At 46.9% G+C, this 27,500-nt stretch overlaps 4 protein-coding genes and 1 long non-coding RNA gene across 7 annotated transcripts in view; 3 read left to right on the top strand and 2 right to left on the bottom strand.

Moving 5' to 3' along the window:
• The window catches only part of cdk20 (cyclin dependent kinase 20), a 4,662-nt gene extending 4,376 nt beyond the window's left edge, over nt 1-286 (top strand). The window contains exon 8 of the mRNA XM_030424237.1: nt 1-286. This exon is cut by the window's left edge and continues 286 nt beyond it. The gene's annotated coding sequence lies outside the window, so the exon portion shown is untranslated.
• A 321-nt stretch (nt 287-607) lies between these two features.
• On the top strand, nt 608-4,017 carry gata1b (GATA binding protein 1b). 2 transcript variants are annotated; one of them, XM_030424241.1, is made up of 5 exons: nt 608-1,040; nt 2,781-3,100; nt 3,187-3,323; nt 3,563-3,688; nt 3,770-4,017. In XM_030424241.1, the coding sequence occupies exons 2-5, from the start codon at nt 2,821-2,823 to the stop codon at nt 3,932-3,934; spliced, it is 708 nt and encodes a 235-aa protein (XP_030280101.1). In that variant the 5' UTR covers nt 608-1,040; nt 2,781-2,820; the 3' UTR covers nt 3,935-4,017. The 2 variants fall into 2 exon arrangements, with proteins under 2 accessions (XP_030280101.1, XP_030280100.1); XM_030424240.1 differs by having other exon boundaries at nt 608-2,010.
• Nucleotides 4,018-4,981: 964 nt separating this feature from the next.
• LOC115584865 (uncharacterized) lies at nt 4,982-8,821 on the bottom strand. The gene is made up of 3 exons (XR_003984619.1): nt 8,524-8,821; nt 5,947-6,103; nt 4,982-5,727 (listed from the first exon to the last, which is right to left on the bottom strand). It is a non-coding gene; the product is annotated as an uncharacterized LOC115584865 (long non-coding RNA).
• On the top strand, nt 8,711-16,671 carry LOC115584864 (uncharacterized). Of its 2 annotated transcripts, none has more exons than XM_030422722.1 (12): nt 8,711-8,903; nt 9,840-10,539; nt 11,268-11,320; nt 11,425-11,459; nt 12,069-12,191; nt 12,289-12,435; nt 12,514-12,621; nt 12,758-12,883; nt 14,060-14,392; nt 14,487-14,651; nt 15,007-15,141; nt 15,707-16,671. In XM_030422722.1, exons 2-12 carry the CDS (start codon nt 9,926-9,928, stop codon nt 15,875-15,877), a joined length of 2,010 nt encoding a protein of 669 aa, XP_030278582.1. In that variant the 5' UTR covers nt 8,711-8,903; nt 9,840-9,925; the 3' UTR covers nt 15,878-16,671. The 2 variants fall into 2 exon arrangements, with proteins under 2 accessions (XP_030278582.1, XP_030278583.1); XM_030422723.1 differs by having other exon boundaries at nt 8,711-8,956.
• Nucleotides 16,672-17,582: 911 nt separating this feature from the next.
• Nucleotides 17,583-27,500, bottom strand: part of LOC115584863 (membrane-associated guanylate kinase, WW and PDZ domain-containing protein 1-like) — a 44,046-nt gene continuing 34,128 nt past the window's right edge. The window contains 5 exon segments of the mRNA XM_030422721.1: nt 17,583-21,502; nt 23,085-23,223; nt 25,968-26,048; nt 26,050-26,115; nt 26,238-26,314. Coding sequence (XP_030278581.1) covers nt 20,664-21,502; nt 23,085-23,223; nt 25,968-26,048; nt 26,050-26,115; nt 26,238-26,314 — 1,202 coding nt within the window. The 3' untranslated portion in view covers nt 17,583-20,663.

Raw genomic sequence — 27,500 nt, 5'->3', positions numbered from 1 at the left:
TGTCCTCATGTCTCCTGTTGGATTTACTCAGTTACTCTGTTTGTTCACTGCAGGAACAAAGTACAGCAGGAACTGAGTGATAACAAAAAATATTTGTACCTACTGAACAGAGATGTTTTCTTGCTGGTCATCGTGTACCATCATCCTGAATCTTCTCTGGGTGACCTCACTGGTGTTCTGTTGTCAGCACTGTTCAGTGTTTGTCTCTCTGTTGTGTTCAAGAGCTGAAATCACACCGTGCAAATACTCTGTTACAAATAAAAGTGAATATCAGCCGCAAAATGTACGTAAAGGTCCTCACTGCAAGAAAAGGAGATTTCTGAGTGTCATTCCAAACACCGGTCCCGACCTACCAGCCCAGAAATCATCTGTTCTTACACAAAGCACCTTTAAGCTATCAAGAGTAAAAGTACTTTATACTGAGCTAACACTGTTAGCTCAGCAGCTCACAGTGAAGACTTCATGTTAATAAAGGTGTAAATCTGGTCTGAGATCAGTTAGTGATGTGTTCTCTGCTGCAGACTGAGATCACAGCAGACGAGCTGATGGAGACTTCTGATGTTTCTCTGGTTGTTTCTCTGTTTTAACTGGACTAACCATTTTTTAAGTAGTTGATTCATCTGTTGATTATTTTCAGGATAGTTGATGAAATGTTCAGGCTACAGAATCCAAAACTTAACGATTATTTGTTCACTGTCAGAAACGACAAAAGAAAAGCAAACTGAAACCAGACGACCTTCAACTGAAACAATCAATCGATCAGTAACTCTGCACCTGTGACGCTCATCAATGAAGATTAACTTTAAAAACTAAAAAACTGTTCAGTTGATATTTTACAAATATGTGAGTCAGACTGTGTCCCTGCCCACTTCCTGTCTGTCAGCTCAGAGCAGACAGACAGGCAGCCGCTCAGTGAGCAGCAGCTTCACTCTCACCTCACCTGTCTGTGTGTTCGTCACCTGAAGCTGCTCCACAGCTCTGAAGGAACAAACTGATCCGTCTGGAAACATTTTCCTGGGCTGGACGTGACGTCATCGGAGGTTGGTTCATCTTTTATCTCCTACTTTCATTATTTTCATGACACGTTTCAGTTCAGCCCCTGTGTGATTGTAGATTTACTCAAATACTTCACTTATTTGTACTTACTTGTTTTCTTCACTTCCACCAAACTCCAGAGGGAAATACTGAGTCTTTACTCGACTACATGATCAGGAAGTTTAGTTACTTATGTGATCAGTTTATAAAATCTTGTCTGTGATGGATGAAACCAGGAGTGTCGTGTCATGATATCCCAGAACTGATGATTACTGGGATATTAAGAAAAAGGAATATTGATATTGTGATAATGATAAACAGTTGATTCTCTGATGTTCTGCCGTGTGGATCATCGCTCTGTTCCACTGACAGCATGATGTTTTTATAGATACTGTGATCTTTTAATCATCTGGTCGTGATAATTGTGTTGTGATAATCTGACATCATGATGGAACAGTACAACATTCACATGTCCAGATGAGAAGTTAAAGTAATAAACATATAATCAATATATAATCAATAATCAAGCTCTGCATAATCAGTACAACACTTGTGCTGTATAAATTATCCGACAGTCGTACTCGAGTAAAAGTAAAGAAATGTTGTTGAAATATTACTTCAGTAAAAATGACGAATGTGAAAGTACTCTGATCTGTTTTTTATCTGAATGATGATAAAAATCTAATAAATTAAAAATGTTGTACTTTGGCTCTGATACAGGATGTAATCTGTAAAGTAACTAGTAACTAAAGTTATCAAACCGATGTACAGTGGAAGTATGAAAAACTTGAGTAAAGTACATCAAAAAGTTCTTAAGTACATTACCTGAGTAAATGTACATGTTATATACATTCTGTCATGGCTGCTTGTACGTATATGTTCTTACTTGAGTTCTTCTTCTTCTTCTCTTCTTCTTCTGTGATGATGTCAGATTATTCACAGCCATCTGATTGGTCAACAGTATTTCACACAGAGGTCAGAATCATGCTCACTCAGAGTGAAACATCTTAAATGATGTTCATAAAAACATACGTTTGTTTCTGTAATCAGACAGCTGATGAATACTGTTATGATGCTGAAGTGCATCTTCACCACAAGCAGCTCAGATATCTGTAAACTGAAACTGTTTTATTCAGACACAAACAAACGGTCAGCGTCAGGTTCTTTATTCAGCCCCGAGTAATGTCTGCAGGCGTCCTCACAAGCTCCTCCCCCTCCTTCTCTCCCTCCTTCTCCCCTCCTCCCCCTCCTCCTCCCCCTCCTTCTCCCCTCCTCCCCCCTCCCCCCCCTCCTCCCCTCCTTCTCTCCCTCCTTCTCCCCTCCTCCTCCCCCCCTCCTCCCCCTCCTTCTCCCCTCCTCCTCCCCCTCCTTCTCTCCCTCCTCCTCCCCTCCTCCCCTCCTTCTCCCCTCCTCCCTCCCTCCCCCCCTCCTCCCCCTCCTTCTCCCCTCCTTCTCTCCCTCCTCCTCCCCTCCTCCCCTCCTCCTCCCCTCCTCCTCCCCCTCCTCCTCCTCCTCCTCTCCCTCCTCCTCCTCCGTGAAGGTGACTGAGATAACCTTTGTGTTTACAGTCCACCTCGTTCAAACTGTGTTTAAATGATTTTGATTCCAGTGAAATGATTCTCTGAATTCTGTCTGGACCTTCAGGGCTTCCATATTTCTGTTTCCACACCTGCCAGGTGACATGCGGTCACAGGTGTTTCTTCTTCTGCTCCCTAGAAACTAAACTCATGTTCTGTTTCTGGCAGGTTAGCCCCGCCCAGACACACCTTCCTCCAATCACCAAACATGTCCCATGAGGCCGAGCGGCTGGCTGCTGCCCACTTCATCAGTCCTTCTCTTTGGTTGGACGACTCCAGCTGTCAGTCACGGAGCTCTGCTTACATCCCGCCTCCTCCTTCCTCTTCCTTATATGGTGATCCTGCTCTGACCACGCCCCCCGCATGCTGCCTCTCCTCATCTGTTAGATGGAATGGTTACCATGGCAACCTGTACCCCTCACCCTCCTCCTCCTGCGGTGATTGGATGTTACCTGGCAGCCAGTCATGGGGGTGGGGCCATGTACCAGGTGAGATATCTACCTGTGTGTCTGAGCTCTGTGTGTGCGTGGTGTGTCAGAGGTTGTGTCCTGATTCTGTGTGTGTGTTCGTTCAGAGCAGCGTGAGTGTGTGAGCTGCAGGACGAGCAGCGCCCCCCTGTGGAGGAGAGACTCCGCAGGAGGTCACCTGTGTCACAGCTGCAGCCAACAGGAGAGCAGCAACACACCTCTGCTGAGACCCAAGAGGAGAGCGGTGAGACACACACACACACACACACACACACACACACACACACACAGCCAACTCCCTTCACTGCCTCCAGTCTCTGTGCTAAGCTAAGCTAGCAGTTTCCCTGCTGACTGTGGTACAGTAGCATACTGTGTGTGTGTGTGTGTGTGTGTGTGTGTTTGTGTGTGTGTGTGTGTGTGTGTGTGTGTGTGTGTGTGTGTGTGTGTTTGTGTGTGTGTGTGTGTATGTGTGTGTGTTTCCAGACTGTGTCTCAGAGAAAAGGATCTCAGTGTGTGAACTGTTTCACGACAACAACAACCCTGTGGAGGAGAAACTCTGCAGGAGAGCCGGTCTGCAACGCGTGTGGCCTCTACTTCAAACTCCACCAGGTACTGCAGCTGGGATGTAAGTGGACCTCAGACCAGTCCAGTTCGTCCGGTACTGTGAGAAGTACACGCTCTGTGTTTCAGGTCAACCGGCCGCTGGCGATGAAGAAAGATGGAATCCAGACCAGAAAGCGCAGAGTGACCAATAAGAACAAGAGGAGCAGGAAGGCTGACCAATCAGAGATGAAGCTGTCCATGCTGGTCCCGCCCACTGAGGAGGACATGTTTGAGCCCTTCACTCAGCTGTGACCTGCTCCACCTCCTGCTCCTCCTGCTCCTCCTGCTCCTCCTGCTCCACCTCCTGCTCCTCCTGCTCCACCTCCTGCTCCTCCTGCTCCTCCTGCTCCTCCTGCTCCACCTGCTCCACCTCCTGCTCCTCCTGCTCCTCCTGCTCCACCTGCTCCACCTCCTGCTCCTCCTGCTCCACCTCCTGCTCCTCCTGCTCCTCCTGCTCCACCTGCTCCACCTCCTGCTCCTCCTGCTCCACCTCCTGCTCCTCCTGCTCCTCCTGCTCCTCCTGCTCCTCCTGCTCCTCCTGCTCCTCCTGCTCCACCTCCTGCTCCTCCTGCTCCACCTCCTGCTCCTCCTGCTCCTCCTGCTCCTCCTGCTCCACCTCCTGCTCCTCCTGCTCCTCCTGCTCCACCTCCTGCTCCACCTCCTGCTCCTCCTGCTCCTCCTGCTCCACCTCCTGCTCCACCTCCTGCTCCTCCTGCTCCTCCTGCTCCTCCTGCTCCACCTCCTGCTCCACCTGCTCCTCCTGCTCCACCTGCTCCTCCTGCCCCACCTCCTGCTCCTCCTGCTCCACCTCCTGCTCCTCCTGCTCCTCCTGCTCCTCCACCTCCTACACATTTTGTTAAAGGATTTGTTCCCTTCTTTAATAAACTGGTCCAGTGATCCAAACGGTTTGATTCTTCAGATTTGTGTGAATCCAGTTTGTTTGTTAATGATTCTTCAGTCTGATGATGTTTGGACCGATCAGCTGGATGAGACCCGACAGTGTAACAGTCAACAGGGATCAGAACTATTAGAACACTTCATATAGACGAGTATTGGTGTGTATACAGACACTGTAATAACACAAGAAGTGATTCATGTGAGAACAGAAGAACCTTTAATAACTAAACAGATCATTATGATTAATGATTAATGAGGCTGGAAGAAACCCAGAATATTGTAATAATGATAGAATACATTATTATTATTATTATTATTATTATTGGAGTATTAACCCTGTGATTTGAATCTTTTGTATTTACTTTATTCAACACAAGGCTAATGCACAAAACAAGATGGAGGTGAGAGGTGGAGGTGACGCAGCAGAGATAATAAATAGCTCCACACTTTGAGTTCAGAGACAAGATTCACTTTAAACTAAATAAAGACAAGATAAGAGTTTAGAGGAGTGAAGGTCTGGATATTGATGCACACAGTTATCAGCCTAGTTATTGTTTATTTCAGGGACTTACAGAGTCGACCGCCTCACTGAGATCCACACAAACATTTACATCCATCAGTGTCAGTAAAGGAAGGAATAAAACACACTTTAGAAGACAAACATTATTATATTATATTAACATCAGACCAGAAACAAACAGACACTTATAGAACAAAAGGTCTCAGTCTCTGATGAAGGTCACCGACAGACTTCAGCAGTGTGGGGAGATCCAAAACAAATATTTACATAAAATAATAATATGACTCAGGACTCCATCTGTACTGGAAACACTGGGAACCAAAACCAGAATGTAAAAGAGGCTGAAAGGCTGAGCGTCACAGATGGAGCTCGCAGCTCTGACAGACAGCAGGACATCTTGTGTTGATCTGAAGCACAGTGAGGGCAGCCCCCCCCACCACCACCTGCAGGATGCCCACTGGAGGCCGAGGTTGTGCAACGCAGGAGGCTTCTGGTTTTCCGGACTCAGAAAAAAAAGGGCAAGAGAGGAAAAGGGAGCTGAAGAGAGCGGTTGGTGGTCTGAGGCCGGCCAGAGGCTCTCTGCCTCTCTCTGCCGCTGTCTCTCTCTCTCTGAGGCGTCCGGGTGATGCTGATGGATGACACGAGCAGATTAGCAACCACAACACACACACACACACACACACATTAATACACTAACACATACACACACACACACACACACACACACACACACATTAATACACTAACACATACACACACACACACACACACACATACACACACACACACACACACACACACATACACACACATACACATACACACACACACACACACACACACTCACACAGTGAGCGGTTGGTGAGGGTACAGTTGTACATGTTGACATCGAGCCGTTAAACAGAAGATAAGTCAAACTCAGTCTCCGCCTCTTTCTGGTCTGTCTGCGGCCCGCGGGCCTGTTCAGCCGTCCAGCCATCAGCCTCCACCATGTCTTTGGTGAACTACAGCAAACGATAATGAAGAAATTAAACCAGCTGAACTTTAACACACAGTTCACTCCTCAGCAGAGACACCACACAGATAATATACAGAGTATATATGATGAGGCTGTTAACTGTGTCAACAGGATGGAGATCTGTTTTACATTGGAAGACATCACACATGGACAGGTTAGTGTGTGTGTGTGTGTGTGTGTGTGTGTGTGTCATTACATCTCAGTGACAGATTCACATCCACACAGTGCAGTCAGTGAAGGCAGCAGCAGAGGAGGCAGTGGTGAGACAGTAAACTAATCTGGTTCATTCACAAATTACAGCAGAGACAGACAGGTGAGACAGCAGAGAGACAGACAGGTGAGACAGCAGAGACAGACAGGTGAGACAGCAGAGAGACAGACAGGTGAGACAGCAGAGACAGACAGGTGAGACAGCAGAGAGACAGACAGGTGAGACAGCAGAGAGACAGACAGGTGAGACAGCAGAGACAGACAGGTGAGACAGCAGAGAGACAGACAGGTGAGACAGCAGAGAGACAGACAGGTGAGACAGCAGAGACAGACAGATGAGACAGCAGAGAGACAGACAGGTGAGACAGCAGAGAGACAGGCAGGTGAGACAGCAGAGACAGACAGGTGAGACAGCAGAGAGACAGACAGGTGAGACAGCAGAGACAGACAGATGAGACAGCAGAGAGACAGACAGGTGAGACAGCAGAGAGACAGACAGGTGAGACAGCAGAGACAGACAGGTGAGACAGCAGAGAGACAGACAGGTGAGACAGCAGAGACAGACAGGTGAGACAGCAGAGAGACAGACAGGTGAGACAGCAGAGACAGACAGGTGAGACAGCAGAGAGACAGACAGGTGAGACAGCAGAGACAGACAGGTGAGACAGCAGAGAGACAGACAGGTGAGACAGCAGAGACAGACAGGTGAGACAGCAGAGAGACAGACAGGTGAGACAGCAGAGAGACAGACAGGTGAGACAGCAGAGAGACAGGCAGGTGAGACAGGAGAGACAGACAGGTGAAACAGCAGAGACAGACAGGTGAGACAGCAGAGACAGACAGGTGAGACAGCAGAGACAGGCAGGTGAGACAGCAGAGAGACAGACAGGTGAAACAGCAGAGACAGGCAGGTGAGACAGCAGAGACAGGCAGGTGAGACAGCAGAGACAGGCAGGTGAGACAGCAGAGAGACAGACAGGTGAGACAGCAGAGACAGACAGGTGAGACAGCAGAGACAGACAGGTGAGACAGCAGAGAGACAGACAGGTGAGACAGCAGAGACAGACAGGTGAGACAGCAGAGAGACAGACAGGTGAGACAGCAGAGAGACAGACAGGTGAGACAGCAGAGACAGACAGGTAAGTTTAAATTTAAACTCAGTATGTGTGTGAGCTCAGGGACACAGAGCCCTCAGTCATACTCTCACTACATATCCCAGCATGCTCTTCACTGTTAGCCACAGTTTGTAGTTCTCAGTTGGACTCGGTGTCCCGTGTGAAGCTCTGAAGCCGTTTCTGTTTGTTTCTGTTTCTGTTTCGTGATCCTAAAACAAAGATGGCGGTGCCTCTGTTTTTTTTTCCAAGTCTTTATTTAACATTTGCAAAGGACAGACAATCAGAGTGAAAATAAAAAAGGCACTGAGTGATACAGAGATGTTACAAAAGGAATAAAAAAATATCTCTGTATAAAATAATATATAATTTAAATAAAATAAATTAAATATATATATAAGGCACTTCTTATTTTGGGGTAAGTGAAAAGGACTTTAAGTATAATAGTGTGCGCTCACTTTTCTTGTTTGGCATCAGTTTCAAGGTATCGATATTAAAAATAAACTCATTTGTGAAGACATTAAAGTTTGAGAGGGATTTGGAAAATGTACTCTTGTGGATGTGGAAATCAACTATTAAAATCATGAGGTTTATTGTGGAGCAAATTGATTTGTCATTATATTCAAATTTTAAAATGATATCTTTGGGTCTAATTGTTACATACTGTTTAGTTTTATTGTAGATAAACTTTTCCATGTCTCTCCAAAATATAGATGACAACCGACAAACACAAAACAAATGCAAAATTGTTTCTGACTCATCTCCACAAAAAGTGCACATTTCATCCACTTCAGCAAACCCAGAAATTGATTTGTTACGAGGGTAAATATTATGTAATCTTATTCGAAATACAGAACTGAGAGGGACACAATCACTCAATCATGCCTCGAGCCAGTTTATATCGACCAACTGCGAATCCCAAAAACACTTTCCTCTGGGGGAAAACTTATGTCTCTGAAATACTTTCTTTAGATGTGTGTTTGTACATTTTCTATCCATTAAGTCACTCCATCAACCTTTAGAGAAGGTGTCTGAACATTAACATTTTGGTAACTTAAGTGACATTTTATTAACTCAATCATACCGGTGGGAACAAACTCTCTGTGTTAGACTGGACAGGATTTAGCTTTCAGGAAGTCTTCATAGCTGTAGAGATTTCCATTATCGTCGAACAAGGCCGACACAAAGCCTCTGTCACGTGAGTGAGCAGGATCCGGTGACGTATGACTTCTTCTGCTGCTAGCTGGTGCGCTACTGTTGCTAAGAAACAGCGCCAGGCTCTGAGGCCAGTTTCATAGTGGTCAACCTGTGTAACTACACCGTCCCGTGACATCCAACAGTTGGTCCTGTAACATGCTGACAGAAACAGGAGACCGGTGTGTGTGTGTGTGTGTGTGTGCGCGCGGTGGATCAGGGAGCGAGCCGGCGTCTTGTTACCGGAAGGACGCTGGTTCGATTCCTCAGGTAAGATACTGAACCAGCTGGTCATGGTTGCCGCCACCAGAGTATGATTAACTGTAAGTCACTTTTGGAATAAATTCTAAATTCTTATAAATGTAAAAACAATGAAAAAGTGTTAAAGTTAACCGGGCGCTAAACCGAAGTTAGCTCGCTCGGCCGGCGGAAGTCTCTAGTGCGCATGCTCTGAGGCCGCCGGGACTTGGAGCCGCCACTGAGCCGCTTCAGGGACTGGACGGGGTTTCGTCTCCAACACGATGTCCAGGTTTAATGAAACGTCTGGCTGCTAATGAGCGGAACAGGAGAATGTTAGCTTGTCGGCCATGTTGTGTTAGAGTTAGCAACTGTAGCTGGTGAGTTAGCTAACTGGACAATAACAGACTGTGTGCGTCACTTCCGCTCTGCCTCCAGACTCACGACTTGTTCAGCAGCTGATGAGTTCTGAACCAATCACAGCGTTGCTTTATGATAACTTTTAGATAGAAAAGATGTCGGCTGTCACTTTGGTGAATCTGAACATGTGACTTTTTTAATGACGGAAAACATCTGATGATTGACAGCTGATTAACGAAACAACAGCTCCATTAACCTGCCATGAGTTAATGAGCTACAGTGGACCTTCTGATTAGAGCTAATTACTACAACATCGGAAATCCAGAGGCCACGCCCACTTAACACAGGGCTCGTCGTCATTGGCTGAGGTAGCGGAGTGGGCGGTCCCATCTCTGATTCTGAGATGGACGAGCTGTGACGTCAGACCTGAGCTGAGGGCTGCCGTTAGTCCAGATTTCTGGATTAATGACGACAGGTTCTTCTTCTTCAGTTCACCTGGAGTCATGTGATGTTGTCCCATTGCACCACGCAGACTGGCGCTGCTGTGTGAGGGTCTCTGGTTGTGTTGTTGTTGAAGGAGATCTGACCCAGGATCTGTTTCTCCTGCAGAGGTGACAGGACATCTTGGGGTGGAACACAAGAACCTCCATCGACCCTGGACGCCTCAAGAAACTCCAAACAAGAGGGATGACAGTATGTCTGGAGTGGTTACCATGGAAACCAGGAGGGATAGCGAAAAGGAACCAGCGAAGAAGACAGGGGAGGACGGATGGAGGGAGCTGTACCCTGAAATAAAGAAGTGTGTGATCGTGATCGCCCGTCTGAGGCTCGACAGAGTGAACGTGAAGCTGAAACAAGTAAAAGATGGAGAAAGGATGTCAGTGGGGGGACGGAGGGGGAGGTCAGGCGAGCCGAGCCCTGATTGGATGGCGCCGGTGGACCTTGATGACACTGATTGTGAAGGAGGATTCAGGAGCTTCGTGAAGAAGGTGAAGGTCAGAGTTCCGGGAAACTACGGCGCTGCTAATGGCAGCAGGAAGCCCCGTGGCAGGCCCAGGAGGGCGGGGCTGCTCAGGCTGGAACGGTGTCAGAGTTGTGATGTCACAGCTGACCCCGTTGACATCACTGACCCCGCCCACTACTGCTGCACTCCCCAGTCCACCAGACTGAAGGAGCGCGGGAGACGAATCAGACTCAACGACAAACAAATCAGCGTCAACATCAGCCAATCGGAGGCGAATAACTACAGCCTCAACTCCAAAGTGCCAGACACACCTGATACACCCAACGGCCAATCACAGGATACCAGGTAGGGGGGAGGAGCCAAGTCTGAGATCTGTGATGAATTCATTAAAAATGTATTCATTTATTTTTTTGCATATTGATCATGTTTAACAACTGTCTACATGGAGGACTGATCCTGTCGTTTCAGGAAATAGATGAATTCATCAGAAATACAACAAGTTAAAAATCAGAGAAATAAATCGTGTTAAAAGAAAAAAAGACTGAAAGTATAAATGTGATTTTAACAGAAGTCTTGATATTGGTTTGGTTATTATTTACAAGAGAAACTCACAATAATCCTGACGTGATTTTATTTGACAAGAAAAACGCAAAGTTACAAATGACGTGAAAAAGTAAAACTATAAGATGTAATTTAAGTAAATGTTGTTTCAGACTTTCTCCACGGGGACAAAGAAGTAGCCTATATTGTTACTGTTTAGTGTCTTTGTAACATGTGACATGTTTAGATCAATAACATGTTTCTTCTTTCATAAATGGAGTGTAAATGGTGAAATCAGTGTAAACAGTGTGTTCAAACAGCTGATCAATGTTGGCAGGTAAGACTTTAGCACTTTAGACACAGAAGCAGACAGGCTGGTACAGACATGCTGCCACAAACTGACACTTTTTACAAGGAGACAAACAACTTCAGCTGAAAGATTTAATGCTGAATTTACAACAAGGACACAATGACTTACAATCTGTCAGACTCACCGTCAGCTGTTTAACTCTTCTTCTCTGATCCTCCTGCAGTCCGTCGTCCTGCTGTGATCACAAAGATGGAGGCTCCTGCAGCTGCTCGACAGGTGAGAGTCTCCAACTGTCTGTGGTCATTTTCTCTGAATGTTTCAGAGCAACATGACTAACTGTTTCTTCTCTTTTGGCTCATATCACTGTTTTTCCACTTCAGAGAAGGAGAATCCACTCAGCATACTTTTCAAAAAGGTAAGACACCACCTGTCTGTGTGTTAGTGAGTCTGAGTGTGTATTTACTGCAGTGAACTCAGCTCTCTGCAGCTGTTGCATGCTGGTTGTTGTAGTTTTTCTGGTTGACAGGGATCAGTGTGTTCTGAGTCAGCAGTGTCGACACCCAACAGGTGAGAAAAGGCAACAAGGTTTTTTGTTCAGCGATCGACACCAAGGATGGAAACCAGGAACTGGATCTCTGAGGAAACGACTCAAACCGATTCTTTGTGCTTTTAAACATGATTCCAGAATTTAAACAAGCTCAGAATCACTAATCCTGTTTTGCTGAGAAAAAAAAAAATTACAGACTTTAAAAAGCTAATCATAGTTGGCTCAACTGTATAAAACAGTGTCATCTGCATAAAGAAAGACATTACAGGTATTTACAGATAAAATCATGCGAAGCAGTCGATGCATTGAAACGTCTTTTGTTTCAGATGAAGTCATTGTTTTATTCATGCTCGCTCTTTGCTGCAGTTGAAATAAGTGAGGAGGTCAGGTGGACACCAAGCTATATGAAGCTGTTAGCTGGATAAACAAAATATTGCAGCACCGTCAATTTACTCCACCGAGATTAACTGTCTTCAGGAGGTGAAGAGGAGGAGGTGGAGGAGGAGGAAACTCAGGAGAGAGCCAGAGGACGACAGCTGGACTCCACCGCGGGCGAAGAAGGTGGAAGAGGAGGCGAAGCAGAAGACAAACCAGCCTGAGGTCGGTGGCCTCTCACTGTCCTCTCTGTACTTGAGGTCTCCGTTCATGTCGAGCCCTGATCTTTGACCCGACCTTTGACCCCTGTCTGTTTCTGCAGAGGAAGGGGCGTCGGCGGGCCTGCGGGCGCTGTGCGGCCTGTCTCAGAGAGGATTGTGGGAAGTGTCTTTACTGCCTAGATAAGAGGAAGTTTGGAGGCCCAGAGAAGAAGAAGCAGAGGTGCCAGCTGAGAGTGTGTCTGGTGGTGGTGAGTATCTGTGGGTGTCTGTACTGACGCCTGCTGGTCAGGACAGGAGCTGCAGCTCTGCTTCTGTCTCCTCCTCAGGAAAGCAATTTCAGACCCCGCCCACCGCAGACCAACCTCACAGTTACCACGGCAACTGAACCCCAACATCATCGGTGGAGGAGAGGGAGGGATGAGAACGAGGAGGAGGTGAGAGATCCCTGCTGGTCTCAACTCTGTTTGATCTACTTTGTTCTGTTCTACAGTTTTAATGTGCAGTCGGAGAATAAATCTGTTCTATTCAACTGGATTCTTCTTATTTTGACTTTATTCTTTTTTAATCCAGGTGAAAGTGACGAGGACGAGGAGGCGGAGGTGGGGAGGAGGCAGGGCGACTCCTCGATGGATGAAGAAGGAGACAGGAGGAGGAGAGAGGAAGAAGAAAGGGAAGAAAAACTCTCCTGCAGCTCAGGTCTCAAAATAAAAACAAACTCACAATAATTCAAAGTTATGTGATAGAGAGACATAATTACATTAAAGGGATATTCCGGTGTAAGTTTAATCCTTGGTCTAACACACCGTGACACCCAGTAAGACCCCTTCCAGAGATCAAGTTAGCAGACTGCTAGCTTACGTAGTTTAAGCATCCTCAGAAAATGACCGCACAATAACAAACAGGGTCCAGCACATAGTTCCAGGCATCAAACATCTGCTAGCTTTGCTGGATTTCTGTTGTAAAGACAACACAGCTCACCACTCTCCTGCAGCAGCGTGCTGATGTGGGGAAGCCCTGACGAGTCGATTACCGAGTGCAGTTAGAAATGCTCAGTTCCGTTCTTTTCCCTGTCAGCTCTCCATAATAACTGTTATAAACTGGTAGATAAGACACATGTAAACTTTGATTGCTTTTCCATGGAGTCATAATCAGACATTTTCATCCTTGAGCTGCGGAACTCTACTGCACTCGGTAATCGACTCGCCAGGATTTCCCCACAACAGGAAGCTGCTGCAGAAGAGTGGTGAGCTGTGTTGTCTTTACAATAGAAATCCAGCTAAGCTAGCAGATGTTTGATGCCTGGAACTATGTGCTGGACCCTGTTTGTTATTGTGCGGTTGTTTTCTGAGGATGCTAAAACTACGTAAGCTCTGGAGGGGGTCTTACTGGGTGTCACGGTGTGTTAGACCAACAAACTAACAACTAACAATAACTCATCTTATTATTTTCTTTAACAACCCTAAACCTTCTTTATCCATATCTTCTGAAGTTCTCAATTTAAATTTACTGGGACAAACATACAGGACACACACATACACACACACACACACACACATACAGGTATCACACACACACACACACACACACACATACAGGTAACACACACACACAAACAGGTAACACACACACACACACACACACACACACACACACACACACACACATACAGGTATCACACACACACACACACACACACACACACACACACACACACACATACAGGTATCAAACACACACACACACACACACACTCAAAGCTGTTTTGATGTTGGTTCATTAGTTTTTTTGATGTTAAATCTAATGTTTATCTTTTGATTGATTGATCTAAATAATAATATAAAATGGTGATGATGATATTTCCTCGTCGTCCAGGAGAGTTCAGTCCTCATCATGCCCACAGACCTCCCCCACCCTCTGCTCCTCCAGCCCATGGAGGAGGAGGAAGCAGTGGAGATCACGCGGAGGGGAGCAGAGGGAGGCCTGTGTGAGGATGGAGGGAGGGCGGAGGAGACGGCAGGACGGGCGTGGAGGGAAGAGGAGTGCAGTGAAGTAGTGACGGAGAGCGGAACATACTACGAGGTGGAGGTGGAGGTGCCAGGCTCCGACTCAGACGAGGAGACACTGACGGCTTCATCCACTCCCTCTGAGGTCACAGAAGTCCCTGATGATGTCACAGCGTCATGTCCCGCCTACGACCCCCCCAACGTAATATGATTGTTCAGTCGAGCTGTCAGTCATGTAGAGTCCAGCAGGTGTTCAGTGATGTAGCTGTTCCCCCCCCCATCTCTCTCTCTCTCAGAGTTTGGAGTTGTTCAGCCTGTTAGGAGGCGGGGCCATGGATGAGGTCACATGTGGGTGGAGTTTGTTGTGTCTGCTGAGGGTGTTGAGGAGGACGGTGCTGCCGGCTCATTGGGTACCTGTTCTGGCTGCTGGACCTCTGCTCCAGCTGCTGCAGTGCTCCAAGGTGCGTGTGTGCGTGTGTGTGTGTGGTGTGTGTGTGTGTGTGTGTGTGTGTGTGTGTGTGTGAGTGAGTGTGTGTGTGAGTGTGTGTGCGTGTGCGTGCGTGTGTGTGAGTGTGAGTGTGTGTGAGTGTGTGTGTGAGTGAGTGTGTGTGCGTGTGTGTGCGTGTGTGTGAGTGTGAGTGTGTGTGTGTGTGTGTGAGTGTGTGCGTGTGAGTGAGTGTGAGTGTGAGTGTGTGCGTGTGAGTGTGTGTGTGTGTGTGTGTGTGTGTGTGTGTGTGTGCGTGTGAGTGAGTGTGTGTGCGTGTGCGTGTGTGTGTGTGTTTCCTGTCTCACTCTGTCCTGTGTGTGTCTCTGCAGCTGTCCTCCATGTCTGACACCATCGTCCACGTCCAGCCTGATCACTGCTTCTACATCACTGTACAGAGCAGACTGCTGCCAGACACACACACTGTGTACAGGACACACACACCGAGGATCACACAGCTCAGCCAGGTAACACACACACACACACACACACACAATCAGTTTAACCCTCGAGGCACCTTGGGGTACCAAACGTGTACGCTCTGCCTTTTTGACTTTGATTCTCAATATCTCGGTCAGTTTAAAGGCTTATTATATGAAACTTGGCCAGGATTTGTTTTTTTATTAATACTTTTAAAATTCCATGATCCCCTCTATTGTAAGGTGTATAGATTAGGAGATTCGCATGTGTACCTACACTCTTTCACCTCGGGCCCGATTTGGACACATTGACTCCCATTATAACCACATATTTTTGATATACTGTATTCCTGACATATTATAATGCTTTTCCCATGAATACCTAATAAATCTAAGCCTCTGCCTTCAAAATACAGGGAAAACAAGCCTCAAGCCTCCAGGGGCAGCAGAGCTTTATCACATACAGTTTCAATGGAGGCCTGGTTCTCTTACTTTGCAAAATGCATGGCAATAAAAACACTGAACACCGTAAAAATGCTCTTGGTTCATGGGAGTGATATAAAAGAGTGTGTGTGTGTGTGTGTGTGTGTGTGTGTGTGTGTGTGTGTGTCAGCTGGTGTCTCTGTTGTTGGAGCTGGAGCGACTGACTGTCTGTCGAGGGTTGAGGGTTCGATCGCCCACCTGCTGTGTGCTGGTTGCCCCGCCCTGCCTCACCTGTCTGCCCTGCCTTCTGCAGGAGGAGGAGGAGGAGGAAGAGGAGGAGGAGGAGGGTAGGATGAACTGACCTCTGATCTCTGACTTGGACTCCACAGGTCACAGCGTTGTAGCTGCTTGTTAGAGATTAAGTTGAAGGTTTTCTACTCTTTGCAAAGAGAGCTGTCACCTGACAGGAAGTCACCTGAGCAGGTACAGACGAGAACCACCCACCACCTCTTAAAGCTGCTCCGCCTCCTCAGCCAGGAAGATGACTTAAAGGTGTCTTTACAGGAATGTCTCACACACACAAGCACACACACACGCACGCACGCACACACACACGCACACACACGCACACACGCATGCACACACACACACACACACAGATGAGGATTTCTGGGTAATGAAGTCCTCTCTTCCTGTTACCTCGTTACACTCAGAGGACCAAACTCTGCGTGTGTTTAGTCTGTCGGACTGTTTCATTGTGAAGTTCTTGCGTCATGTTTCTGGTTCAGCTGCTCAGGGAAACATATTTGTAAAAGGTGTTTGTATTTATTTTTATTTAATAAAAAGTGTTTTTACATGTAAAACAGAAACCAGCTGTAGATCGAGCAGGAAGCCAGAGAACACTGGAAGAAACACTACACGGCCAAAAGTATGTGGACAGTGAATGTTTGATGTCTCTTTTAGAACACATACGTATTTTTAACCATCGCTGCAAAAAAACGTTGATAAGAATTTGAAAAGCTGTTTTCTGGCTTCCTGTTTTCCTTTTGTAAATATTTTAGTTTTAAATAAATAAAAGTTTCTGGAGATACGAGTCGACTTCTGTAAAACCAAACTGAGCCCTCGATATGAAAATAAAGAGTTTTCTGTCTGTGAGATGTTTTATTCTTTGGGTTTAATATGAATTATTATTGTGACCTCACAGGTGTGTCAGATGCACTGCAGTACAACATGGACTCTAATATGTAGAAGAAATATTTACTTAATTTGACTTCTTTGAAAATCTGTCATGAAGTCGTTTAATATTCAACTGTCCTCATAAAACCAAGATATTAATATTTGTATTATTCATATTTCATCATTGTTATTATTTATTACTGTTATCATTGATTATTAATTGAATCCTTTTAATTATATTATTAGTAGTTAAGTGTAGTTGGGGGCGTGGCCTCTGTGATTGACAGGCAGCTGTCTGCTGCTCGGCACCAGGTGGTTCACCTGAAATCAGAACATAATCTGACTTCCTGTGTGCTGACTGGACTGAAAGACCGGAGTGGACCGGTTCTGTTGGTGTATACTGCAGACAGCTGGGGTTACAAACTGGACTAGAACACAGAGGATCTGAAATCTACCGGGAGGTTCTGTGAGGTTCTGAAGTAACGAGTCAGTGAGCTGCTGATGATCACGTGACAGTTCTGTGTGTTTGGGTCTCTGAGTCCACATTTCCACTCAGGTGGGCTCGTTCTACTAACGAGGCTGCTCCAGCTCCGCCACACTTTAATTAGCCTCCACTCAGGTGGGTCAGGTGAGTCAATATGGCGCTGGTCGGTACCACCCACTGTGAGCTTAAAGAGCAGAAGTCACGCCCCCTATTCAGGTGAATAAAGTGTCAGTTTAACATCTTCCCATTGGACCTATTATGCCTCATATATTCAATTAATACTTATAATGTAAAATCTAACAGGTCCAGGACTGTAAATTAGCTTGTTCGTTAAATGAGGCTGCTGGCTAGTTAGCAGGCTAACAGTTAGCTCGGGATGACACAGACACACATCACGCTGCTTTAGTCAGCTGTTTGTACACTTTAATAAACCAGTTCAGTCAAGTCCGTCCATCATGTCCATCCATCATGTCCATCCATCATGTCCGTCCATCACGTCCATCATGTCCATCCATCATGTCCGTCCATCACGTCCATCATGTCCGTCCATCACGTCCGTCCATCACGTCCATCATGTCCATCCATCATGTCCGTCCATCACGTCCATCATGTCCGTCCATCATGTCCATCCATCACGTCTGTCCATCACGTCTGTCCATCACGTCCGTCCATCACGTCCGTCCATCATGTCCGTCCTGCTGTCTGGGAGCAGATCTGGTGATGAAATCCTGTTCAGACCTCGGTGCTTGCTGGTCGTCTTTGGACCAGAACCTGAATATTCAGACCCATCATTAGCTCCGGTGATCCTCCGATCAGCTGCTGGTCACAACCGATCAGAGGATCGATCACCGAGAGACAGTCTTAAAAAATGCATAGAAGACAAAGATCCAAATGCCCTTAGAGAGAACAAGCTGAGGGGCTAAAGGGCAACACAAGGGAGTCTGAGAGTTGTAGTGTCAGGGTGGAGGGTGTACGGACAGACAGACATGAAATTATAAAGGAAAGGACAATATAAGACATCGATGAGTTGGATGGATGAGGGGAGTGAGTGTGTGTGTGTGTGTGTGTGTGTGTGTCACAGCTGTAGATATTAAATATGACACCCGACCCATTTGACCCATTTCCTGATGGTTCTGATTTAAATCACACAATTAATCAGCATCAATAAATGTTCTGATATGAATCAGAGTTTAACTAGAGACAGGGTTGGTTCTGGTGGGTTCTGGTGGGTTCTGGTTGGTTCTGACCAAACAGTAAGATGAGCTTTACTTCAGCTGACGTGGATCTCTCACACATCAACACAATGAGCTGCAGATCAGTTGTAATTCATTTAAAACATGAAAACATCATTAAATCTTTAGAAATGTCAAACATTTCCTGTGAACAAACAGTCGATCAGCTGATAAAGATAAAATCTGTTTGATAACTGAATACTAGTTTTTGTCAGACATCTGCTGTTTCCAGCTGCTCAGGTGTGACAGGTGTGACAGGTGTGAGGAGCTGCAGCGAGGTGAATGAGAACGGATCGATCTGGGCTGAAAGGGACACGGCGGTGTATGAACGGTCAGCTGTTGTTGGATGTGATGGGACAGGTTGAACAGGAAGTGGTGGGCGTGTCATGACGGCGTCTCCGCCTGCAGCCTCGGCGTCAGTTTGCAGGACGACGGCTGAAATAAAACGAGGCACTTGTTATGATCCAGAGCTGCAGGTCGGCGGCCATGTTGGCCACAGAGTTCTGCTCCAAACAGTTCATCCTGTCGGCCTGGTCGCCGTGGCGATGACATGGTTTTTGGTAGCCAACAGGAACACAGCTGGACCTGAGTGTGTGTGTGTGTGTGTGTGTGTGTATGGCTCTATTACATCATCAGGTCAATGTTTTTTACAAACAACTTTTTTTACAAGCAAGCAGGCAAATCAGGTCATCTGTGGGTCTGTTTAATCTCTAGTAGTAATAATAATAATAATAATAATAATAATAATACTAATAGTGTCATTGATCCTTTACATGTTCAGTTTATAAAAATAAAAATCATTCCGGTGATATTCACATGCTCAGATTACACAGAATCACAAAAACAGCGGCTTCAGTGAGCCGGGCGAGGCTGAAGCTTCTCATGTGGTTTGCATACGAGTTTAAAGTCAGAGAGGTGAGGATGAGGATGAGGATGATGTCACAGGGCCTTCATCAGCCCAGCGTCAGTCACCTGCTGACCGGTATCATGGAGCGGGTCACCGGCTGGTTCTGTCTGACCCGCTGCTGTTTCATCGTCCTGTAGTCCAGTTTCAGGCTCGGTGGGTTGAGAGGAGACGAGTCCTCTTCAGACTCGAGGACAGAAAATGTCCAAAAAGACATTCAGGTGTTTATTTTATTTTAGATTTCTGTTCTGGACGTTTATGAAAATTAGCACATATTTAATTAGATTGCTTCATCTGCATATTTAAAATAAAACAGAACATGTCTTCATGAAAATAATCAGCTGACGAGTTTTCAACCATTCATAGATCTTCACAACATGTTGCAAGTGCGTTCTGATTTAATAAAACATCCCATAATTCCCTCTGTGAAAACCTTTGAGTCGGATAATAAAACGTTCTTCTTCTTCATCCAACATTCACGTTTCTGTTCTGGAACAAAGCTGCAGCTGCAGATGTAAACAGAAAATATCTGAAAACTTGTCGAACATAAAACCTTGATGTGAAGCAGCCGAGGAGCGTTTGACCTGTTCACCCTCACGCCTCCTCTGAAGTCTGTCGCTGTTTCAGATGATTAATAATGTTAATTATTGCATCAGTCAGCTGATTATACATTAATGTTGTTAGTGAGGTGATAAATGTCAGTGGGCTCATAATCCATTTATAATATATGTATTTCTCTTATAGACTTTCTTATATGCAGCCGTCTCACTGCAGCCTGCGCACCGCTCCACTGACAGGAAGTTATTCTAATTACCAAATTAAAATAATATGAACAATATGATCGTTATTAATCTGTCTGTTACTGAACTGTGAAACATCTGTTGCTCTTCATTACTTTTGTCCCTGTCAGGATGCTGTAGAATGATGACCGCACTGATCTGATTGGTCAGTAGTCGGGCTGTTAATAGGTTCTGATGTCATCTGTTACCGTGGTGACGTGCACCAGCGTCATGACATCACAAAGTTCAGCCCAAAGAGGGCTGGACGACTCGCTAATGATACAGGTCTCAGGATGCACTGAGGGACTATGGGTAAAATTAAAAAAAAGGTTAATTAGGCGGCTCTGTGTGCAGCTGTTATTTCATTGGCCAATCAGAGGCCTCGAAACCCACCAACCAGCCAATAAAAAAAAGTCCTCGACCGCTTGCCTTTCATCCTCCAATCAGAAACAGCTGGCTGCTGTCATCCAATAAGAAGCAGGGAGAGGCGGGTCTTCTCTCTGCTGCCCAATCAAAAAAGCCCTTAAAAGGTAGCTGATGAAGAAAAGAGAGAATGTCTCGCTGTGAGCCAATCAGAGAGAGAGCCCGCCCCTGAGTCGACTGCCAATCAGAGCCTGCGTCAGTCTCTGTGGGCTGGGCTTCAGCCAGGGGCCCGGGGCGTTCCCCTGTTCCAATGGTGACTCTGCTCTCCTCCAATCAAAATCCTGCCTCCAACCCGCGGTGGCGATGCTAGCTGCTGATAGGCTGACTTCTGAGTAGCTGGCTGCTGATTCGCTGTCAGACAGGCGCTGGGGCTCGTCGTCATCCATTGGCCCAAGAAAGGAGAACGGCGCTCTCTGAGCTGCTGCCGAGCGCCCAGAATGCTTTGCATGGCGGGTGGGACCGTCCCGTCTCTCCTCTCCCTCCACTTCCTCTCGGCCTGCCTCCGTCCTCCTCCTGCTCTTCGTCTCGCTCCTCCTCCTCCTCTCCCTCCCTCCACCTCCGGGCTCCTCCACATCCACCCTCTCCTCTGGCAGACTTGCGTCCCAGGATCGAGCACTGACCCTGGGTAAGCTCCTGCTGCTCCTCCACTGCTCCATTTGGACGTCCCGCTTCTCCTTTGGTCTGACAGTCTGACTTCTCTTCTTCCTCTCCTCCTCCCTCCTGTCCTCCTCCCGTGCTTCCTCCTCCACCAGGTCCAGGTCCAAATCAGGAGGCCCTAATCCTCCTCCTCCTCCTCCTCCTGTTCTTCGTTTGGTTTCTCCCTCTCTCCTTGTCCTCCTCCTTATCTCTCCTCCTCCTTCTCCTCCACCTGTACCACTTCCTCCTCCCCTCTGCTGGCTGAGGGAGGCGGTTGTCATGGTGACTGTTTCCACATCCTGCTCCTCTGTGTGTGAAGAGGAGGAGGGGGAGAGGGCTCCTTCCTCAGGGCCTGTGGGACAAACAGAGACAGAGTTGAGCTGCAGTTCCTCTAACGTCCACCAGGAGCCGCTGCTCTTCTTCTACTGTCTCACTGAGCGCAGATATTCACGCTTACAGTACTCCAATACTTTTTTTAACTTGTAATAGAGTACTCAATCATTGTATTGTTACTCTAATCTCATCTGCTCTGAGAACTTCTGCACTCTCCAGGTCTCCACGTTAATAACCTGTGATGTTCTAGCTGCTAGTTGGCGACACCTGTGGTGATTGGCTGTAACTGCAGGTGTGATTATGACCTAAATAACACACACACAAACACACACACACTTCATGATGTTAATATCAAACTATGTCCATATAAATGCTTTAAGTTTTGTCTCATTAATAACACAGATCAATAACACGTTGACCAGATGATTGATGTATTAAAGTTTAATTGATAAAGTGTAACGACTTGTTCCAAACGTTATGATGTGAAATGACGACATGAAGGGTTGATGTGATGTCGTCATGACGACGGCAGCTGAAGGTTGATGATGATGAACATGAAGATGAAGATGAGACTGAAAGTGAAGGAAAGACAGAAGAAGAGATACAGACCGCGAGTTCTCAGTGCGTCCAATCACGTAGAAGCAGGGTTCACCCTGTTTAGAGTTGGTCATACAGAGAGACAAGCTGGACAGTTCGACTGAGGAGGAGGAGGAGGAGGAGGAGGAGGAGGAGGAGAACAGGAAGTACAGGAGGAAGAAGGAAGAGAAAACAAAGTCCAACAGTAAGAAGGCTGAAATCAGGAGGATCCAGAGCTGTGATTGGATGATTTCAGAGTCGTTAAAAGTTTTAAAGATCTCAGGTGTTTTAATTTTCTTGGTGCTGGAAAGTAACTGAGTACATATACTTTAATTACCTGTATTTATGGTACAGTTTTGAGGTACTTAACTTGAATACACTTCTTTAGCTGACTTTTTTTTTTATTTTACACACAAACCACACGATGGTCCTCTGAAAGACGGTGCCTGGTACATTAACGGACCTGCAGGTGTGTTCAGTCGAGGTTCTGACGGCTCTGCAGTATATGTACTGCGTGTTGTTACTTCAGTCAAATATCTCAATACTTCTTCAACCGCTCGGAGCTGCACAGTTCTTTTTCATGGTGTTTGTGTGCAGTTTGAATCTGATCTGCTGAAGGTGGATCTCGGTTTAACACCTGGACATACCTGCAGGATTTATGACATCACAACTAGTCTGGAGCCAATCGGGGCCCAGTATGACACAAAACTCAACATCACAAACACTGAGGCTGGACTGAACTGTGACGCAGGAGATGAACATATGAGAACTTAAGTTACGCTCCATATTGGGATTAAAGGAACCATTCAGAGTCTTCAGTGATTCTCTTGTGACCCGGTCGGCATCATGAGTTCTGTTGGTACTTTAAGTTATTTGATATAAGTATAAGTACTTTTACTGAAGAGAAAGATCTGAGAACGTCTTCCACTGCTGTGACGAATAAAAAGTGTTAAAAGTCTGACGAAGCAGTACAGAACCAGTACACAATTTACTACAGTGTGTATAGAACCAGAGTCGGGTCTCACCGTAGTCCGGCACATATCCGTTTCCTTTCTTGAGGACGAGGTGGATTCGATGTCCTCCTCTCCTGATCTGCTCCACAGCCTGACTGTGAGTCATCCCCGACGTGCTGTCCCCGTTAATCTCCACCAGCTGGTCAGATACCTGAGACGGCAGGTACATCGTTATAACAACGTTAGCCCTCCTGAGACGGCAGGTACAACGTTATAACAACGTTAGCCCCCCTGAGACGGCAGGTACATCGTTATAACAACGTTAATCCTCCTGAGACGGCAGGTACATCGTTATAACAACGTTAGCCCTCCTGAGACGGCAGGTACATCGTTATAACAACGTTAGCCCCCCTGAGAGAGCAGGTACATCGTTATAACAACGTTAGCCCCCCTGAGACGGCAGGTACATCGTTATAACAACGTTAATCCTCCTGAGACGGCAGGTACATCGTTATAACAACGTTAGCCCCCCTGAGACGGCAGGTACATCGTTATAACAACGTTAGCCCTCCTGAGACGGCAGGTACATCGTTATAACAACGTTAATCCTCCTGAGACGGCAGGTACATCGTTATAACAACGTTTAGCCCTCCTGAGACGGCAGGTACATCGTTATAACAACGTTAGCCCCCCTGAGACGGCAGGTACATCGTTATAACAACGTTGATCCTCCTGAGACGGCAGGTACATCGTTATAACAACGTTAGCCCCCCTGAGACGGCAGGTCAACATCGTTATAACAACGTTAGCCCCCCCTGAGTGAGAGCAGGTACATCGTTATAACAACGTTATAGCCCTCCTGAGAGAGCAGGACATCGTTATTAACAACGTTTAGCCCCCCTTGAGACGGCAGGTACATCGTTATTAACAACGTTAGCCCCCCTGAGAGACAGGTACATCGTTTATAACAAACGTTCGCCCCCCTGAGTGAGAGCCCCCTGAGGAGCAGGTACATCGTTATAACAACGTTAAGCCCTCCTGAGAGAGCAGGACCTCTTTATAACAACGTTAGCCCCCTGAGACGGCAGGTACATCGTTTATAACAACGTTAGCCCTCCTGAGAGCAGGTCAGGTACATCGTTATAACAACGTTTAGCCCCCCTGAGAGAGCAGGGTACATCGTTATCACAACGTTATAGCCCTCCTGAGGACGGCAGGTACAACGTTATAACAACGTTAGCCCCCCTGAGAGAGCAGGTACAACGTTATAACAACGTTAGCCCCCCTGAGACGGCAGGTACAACGTTTATACCAACGTTAGCCCTCCTGAGACGGCAGGTACAACGTTATAACAACGTTAGCCCCCCTGAGACGGCAGGTACATCGTTATAACAACGTTAGCCCCCCTGAGACGGCAGGTACAACGTTATAACAACGTTAGCCCCCCTGAGACGGCAGGTACATCGTTATAACAACGTTAGCCCCCCTGAGACGGCAGGTACATCGTTTATAACAACGTTAGCCCCCTGAGACGGCAGGTACATCGTTATAACAAACGTTAATCCTCCTGAAGCGGCAGGTACATCGTTATATCAACAACGTTAGCCCCCCTGAGACGGCAGGTAGGTACATCGTTATAACAACGTTAGCCCCCCTGAGACGGCAGGTACATCGTTATAACAACGTTAGCCCCCCTGAGACGGCAGGTACATCGTTATAACAACGTTAGCCCCCCTGAGACGGCAGGTACATCGTTATAACAACGTTAGCCCCCCTGAGACGGCAGGTACATCGTTTATAACAACGTTAGCCCCCCTGAGACGGCAGGTACATCGTTATAACAACGTAGCCCCCTGAGACGACAGGTACATCGTTATAACAACGTTTAGCCCTCCTGAGACGGCAGGTACATCGTTATAACAACGTTTAGCCCTCCCTGAGACGGCAGGTACATCGTTATAACAACGTTAGCCCCCCCTGAGACGGCAGGTACATCGTTATAACAACGTTAGCCCCCCCTGAGACGGCAGGTACATCGTTATAACAACGTTAGCCCCCCTTAGACGGCAGGTACATCGTTATAACAACGTTAGCCCCCCTGAGACGGCAGGTACATCGTTATAACAACGTTAATCCTCCTGAGAGAGCAGGTACAACGTTATAACAACGTTAGCCCTCCTGAGACGGCAGGTACATCGTTATAACAACGTTAATCCTCCTGAGACGGCAGGTACATCGTTATAACAACGTTAGCCCCCCTGAGACGGCAGGTACATCGTTATAACAACGTTAGCCCCCCTGAGACGGCAGGTACATCGTTATAACAACGTTAGCCCCCCTGAGACGGCAGGTACAACGTTATAACAACGTTAGCCCCCCTGAGACGGCAGGTACAACGTTATAACAACGTTAGCCCCCCTGAGAGGCAGGTACATCGTTATAACAACGTTAGCCCCCCTGAGACGGCAGGTACATCGTTATAACAACGTTAATCCTCCTGAGACGGCAGGTACATCGTTATAACAACGTTAATCCTCCTGAGACGGCAGGTACAACGTTATAACAACGTTAATCCTCCTGAGACGGCAGGTACATCGTTATAACAACGTTAGCCCCCCTGAGACGGCAGGTACATCGTTATAACAACGTTAGCCCCCCTGAGAGAGCAGGTACAACGTTATAACAACGTTAGCCCCCCTGAGACGGCAGGTACAACGTTATAACAACGTTAGCCCCCCTGAGAGAGCAGGTACATCGTTATAACAATGTTAGCCCCCCTGAGACGGCAGGTACAACGTTATAACAACGTTAGCCCCCCTGAGACGGCAGGTACATCGTTATAACAACGTTAGCCCCCCTGAGACGGCAGGTACAACGTTATAACCTCTCTCAACAGGAAGTGATGAGCAAGAAATTAATGTTATTTTGTGTTGCTGTGTGTGCGTGTGTGCGTACCTGTATCTTGTTGCTGCGCTGGGCCGGCCCCCCCTCCATCAGTCCCAGTACATACAGTCCCATGTTGTACTCGCTGCCCCCCCCTCAGAGAGAACCCAAAACCTGTAGGACCTCGTTCCAGATCGACACTATAGAACCTGGACTCATCCTGACAGACAGACAGACAGACAGACTTGTGTTACTTCCTCATTTCTGCTTACATTACTGTTATTTCTAAAAGTCTCATTATTATTAATCTTGAGACTGTACTGACACTTCTGTCAGACTGACCTTTGACCTCCCTCTGGATCCTTTCATCAACCGACCATCGATATCCAGGTCTGCTCCCTCTGACAGAGAGGACGAGTCTGAGGAGAGGAGACGAGGAGACAAACAGAGGAGAGGAGGAGAGGACTGTTCAGCTTTCTGAAGGTCTGTTACTCGTCTTGTTAGCTTAGCTTGGTAGCTCATGGGATTGGATCAGTGTGCCTCCAAAGAGGGGTGACGAAAAAACAGGAATGATTTCTTCTGACAACAGAAACGCAAAAATAACCAAAGTGTAACAAAGTCAAACGACCTGAAGCTTCCAGCGTCCTCCATCCTGAACTCTCCAGCTGACCAGTTGAAACTGCCGACTTCCTTTTGGTCCGCAGAGGGAATTCAAAGTTCCAGCTGACCTCACAGAGCTCTACAGTTACTGTTTAATACGTGTGTGAGCTTTAAAGTTAGCATGAAACAGCTAGTTTCATAGGAGCCTCCATTAGCACCAGATGTCCGCTGGCTCTCCTGCTGGCAGCCGGACCAGGATGAAGCCCGTCTGATGAGAGGTGATACAGTACCGAGGTGGTTAACCCTGAACCTGCTTACCAGGTCTGCGTCTGGCACTGCTAACCAAGCTACACTAACAACAGTTCGTGTTTACTTTAGTAACAAAGCTACCGGTGTCGGGCGAGCTGCTGGTAAGCAGCAGTTAGCGGTTACTATGGCAACAAATAAAGCTGACTGTCAGAGTTGAGGCGGAGCAGCTGGAGGACGTCAGAAATTACTTCCTCTTACTTGTGTTTCTGTTCGGTGACCTGTGAGTTCAGAACCATTTAAACAAGTGTACGTCCCACATGATGTTGTTGTTGGGCCTGATACTGACGTGTAGGTGAGACACGGATCAGAACATATTGGTTCTGACTTCATGGAGAACTGATGTGTATTCAGCGCCTTGTCTTAACGTTTACAGGTGTGTCTGCATGACGATGTGTGTATCCTGAGATGAGGTGTGTGTGTGTGCGTGTGTGGGTGTGTGTGTGGGTGGGTGTGTGTGTGTGTGTGTGTGTGTGTGTGGGGTGTGTGGGTGTGGTGTTGGTGTGTGTGTGGGTGGTGGTGTGTGGGTGTGTGCGTGTGGTGTGTGTGTGTGTGTGTGTGGGTGTGTGTGTGTGTGTGTGTGTGTGTGTGTGGGTGTGGGTTGTGTGTGGTGTGTGTGTGTTGGGTGTGTGTGTGGGTGTGTGTGTGTGTTGTGTGTGTGTGTGGGTGTGTGTGGGTGTGTGTGTGTGTGTGTGTGTG

This window comes from Sparus aurata, chromosome 7, assembly GCF_900880675.1.
Source record: "Sparus aurata chromosome 7, fSpaAur1.1, whole genome shotgun sequence".
NCBI lineage: Eukaryota > Metazoa > Chordata > Actinopteri > Spariformes > Sparidae > Sparus > Sparus aurata.
This window is presented reverse-complemented; position numbering and strand designations above follow the sequence as displayed.

Excerpts from the sequence above, each read along its gene's own strand:
- gata1b (XM_030424241.1), top strand. The coding sequence starts at position 2,821 with ATGTCCCATGAGGCCGAGCGGCTGGCTGCTGCCCACTTCATCAGTCCT. Across the intron at positions 3,324-3,562 it reads TGAGACCCAAGAGGAGAGCG|ACTGTGTCTCAGAGAAAAGG; the intron begins GTGAGACACACA and ends GTGTGTTTCCAG. Across the intron at positions 3,689-3,769 it reads TCTACTTCAAACTCCACCAG|GTCAACCGGCCGCTGGCGAT; the intron begins GTACTGCAGCTG and ends TCTGTGTTTCAG.
- LOC115584864 (XM_030422722.1), top strand. The coding sequence starts at position 9,926 with ATGTCTGGAGTGGTTACCATGGAAACCAGGAGGGATAGCGAAAAGGAA. Across the intron at positions 14,652-15,006 it reads AGCTGCTGCAGTGCTCCAAG|CTGTCCTCCATGTCTGACAC; the intron begins GTGCGTGTGTGC and ends GTGTCTCTGCAG. Across the intron at positions 15,142-15,706 it reads GGATCACACAGCTCAGCCAG|CTGGTGTCTCTGTTGTTGGA; the intron begins GTAACACACACA and ends TGTGTGTGTCAG.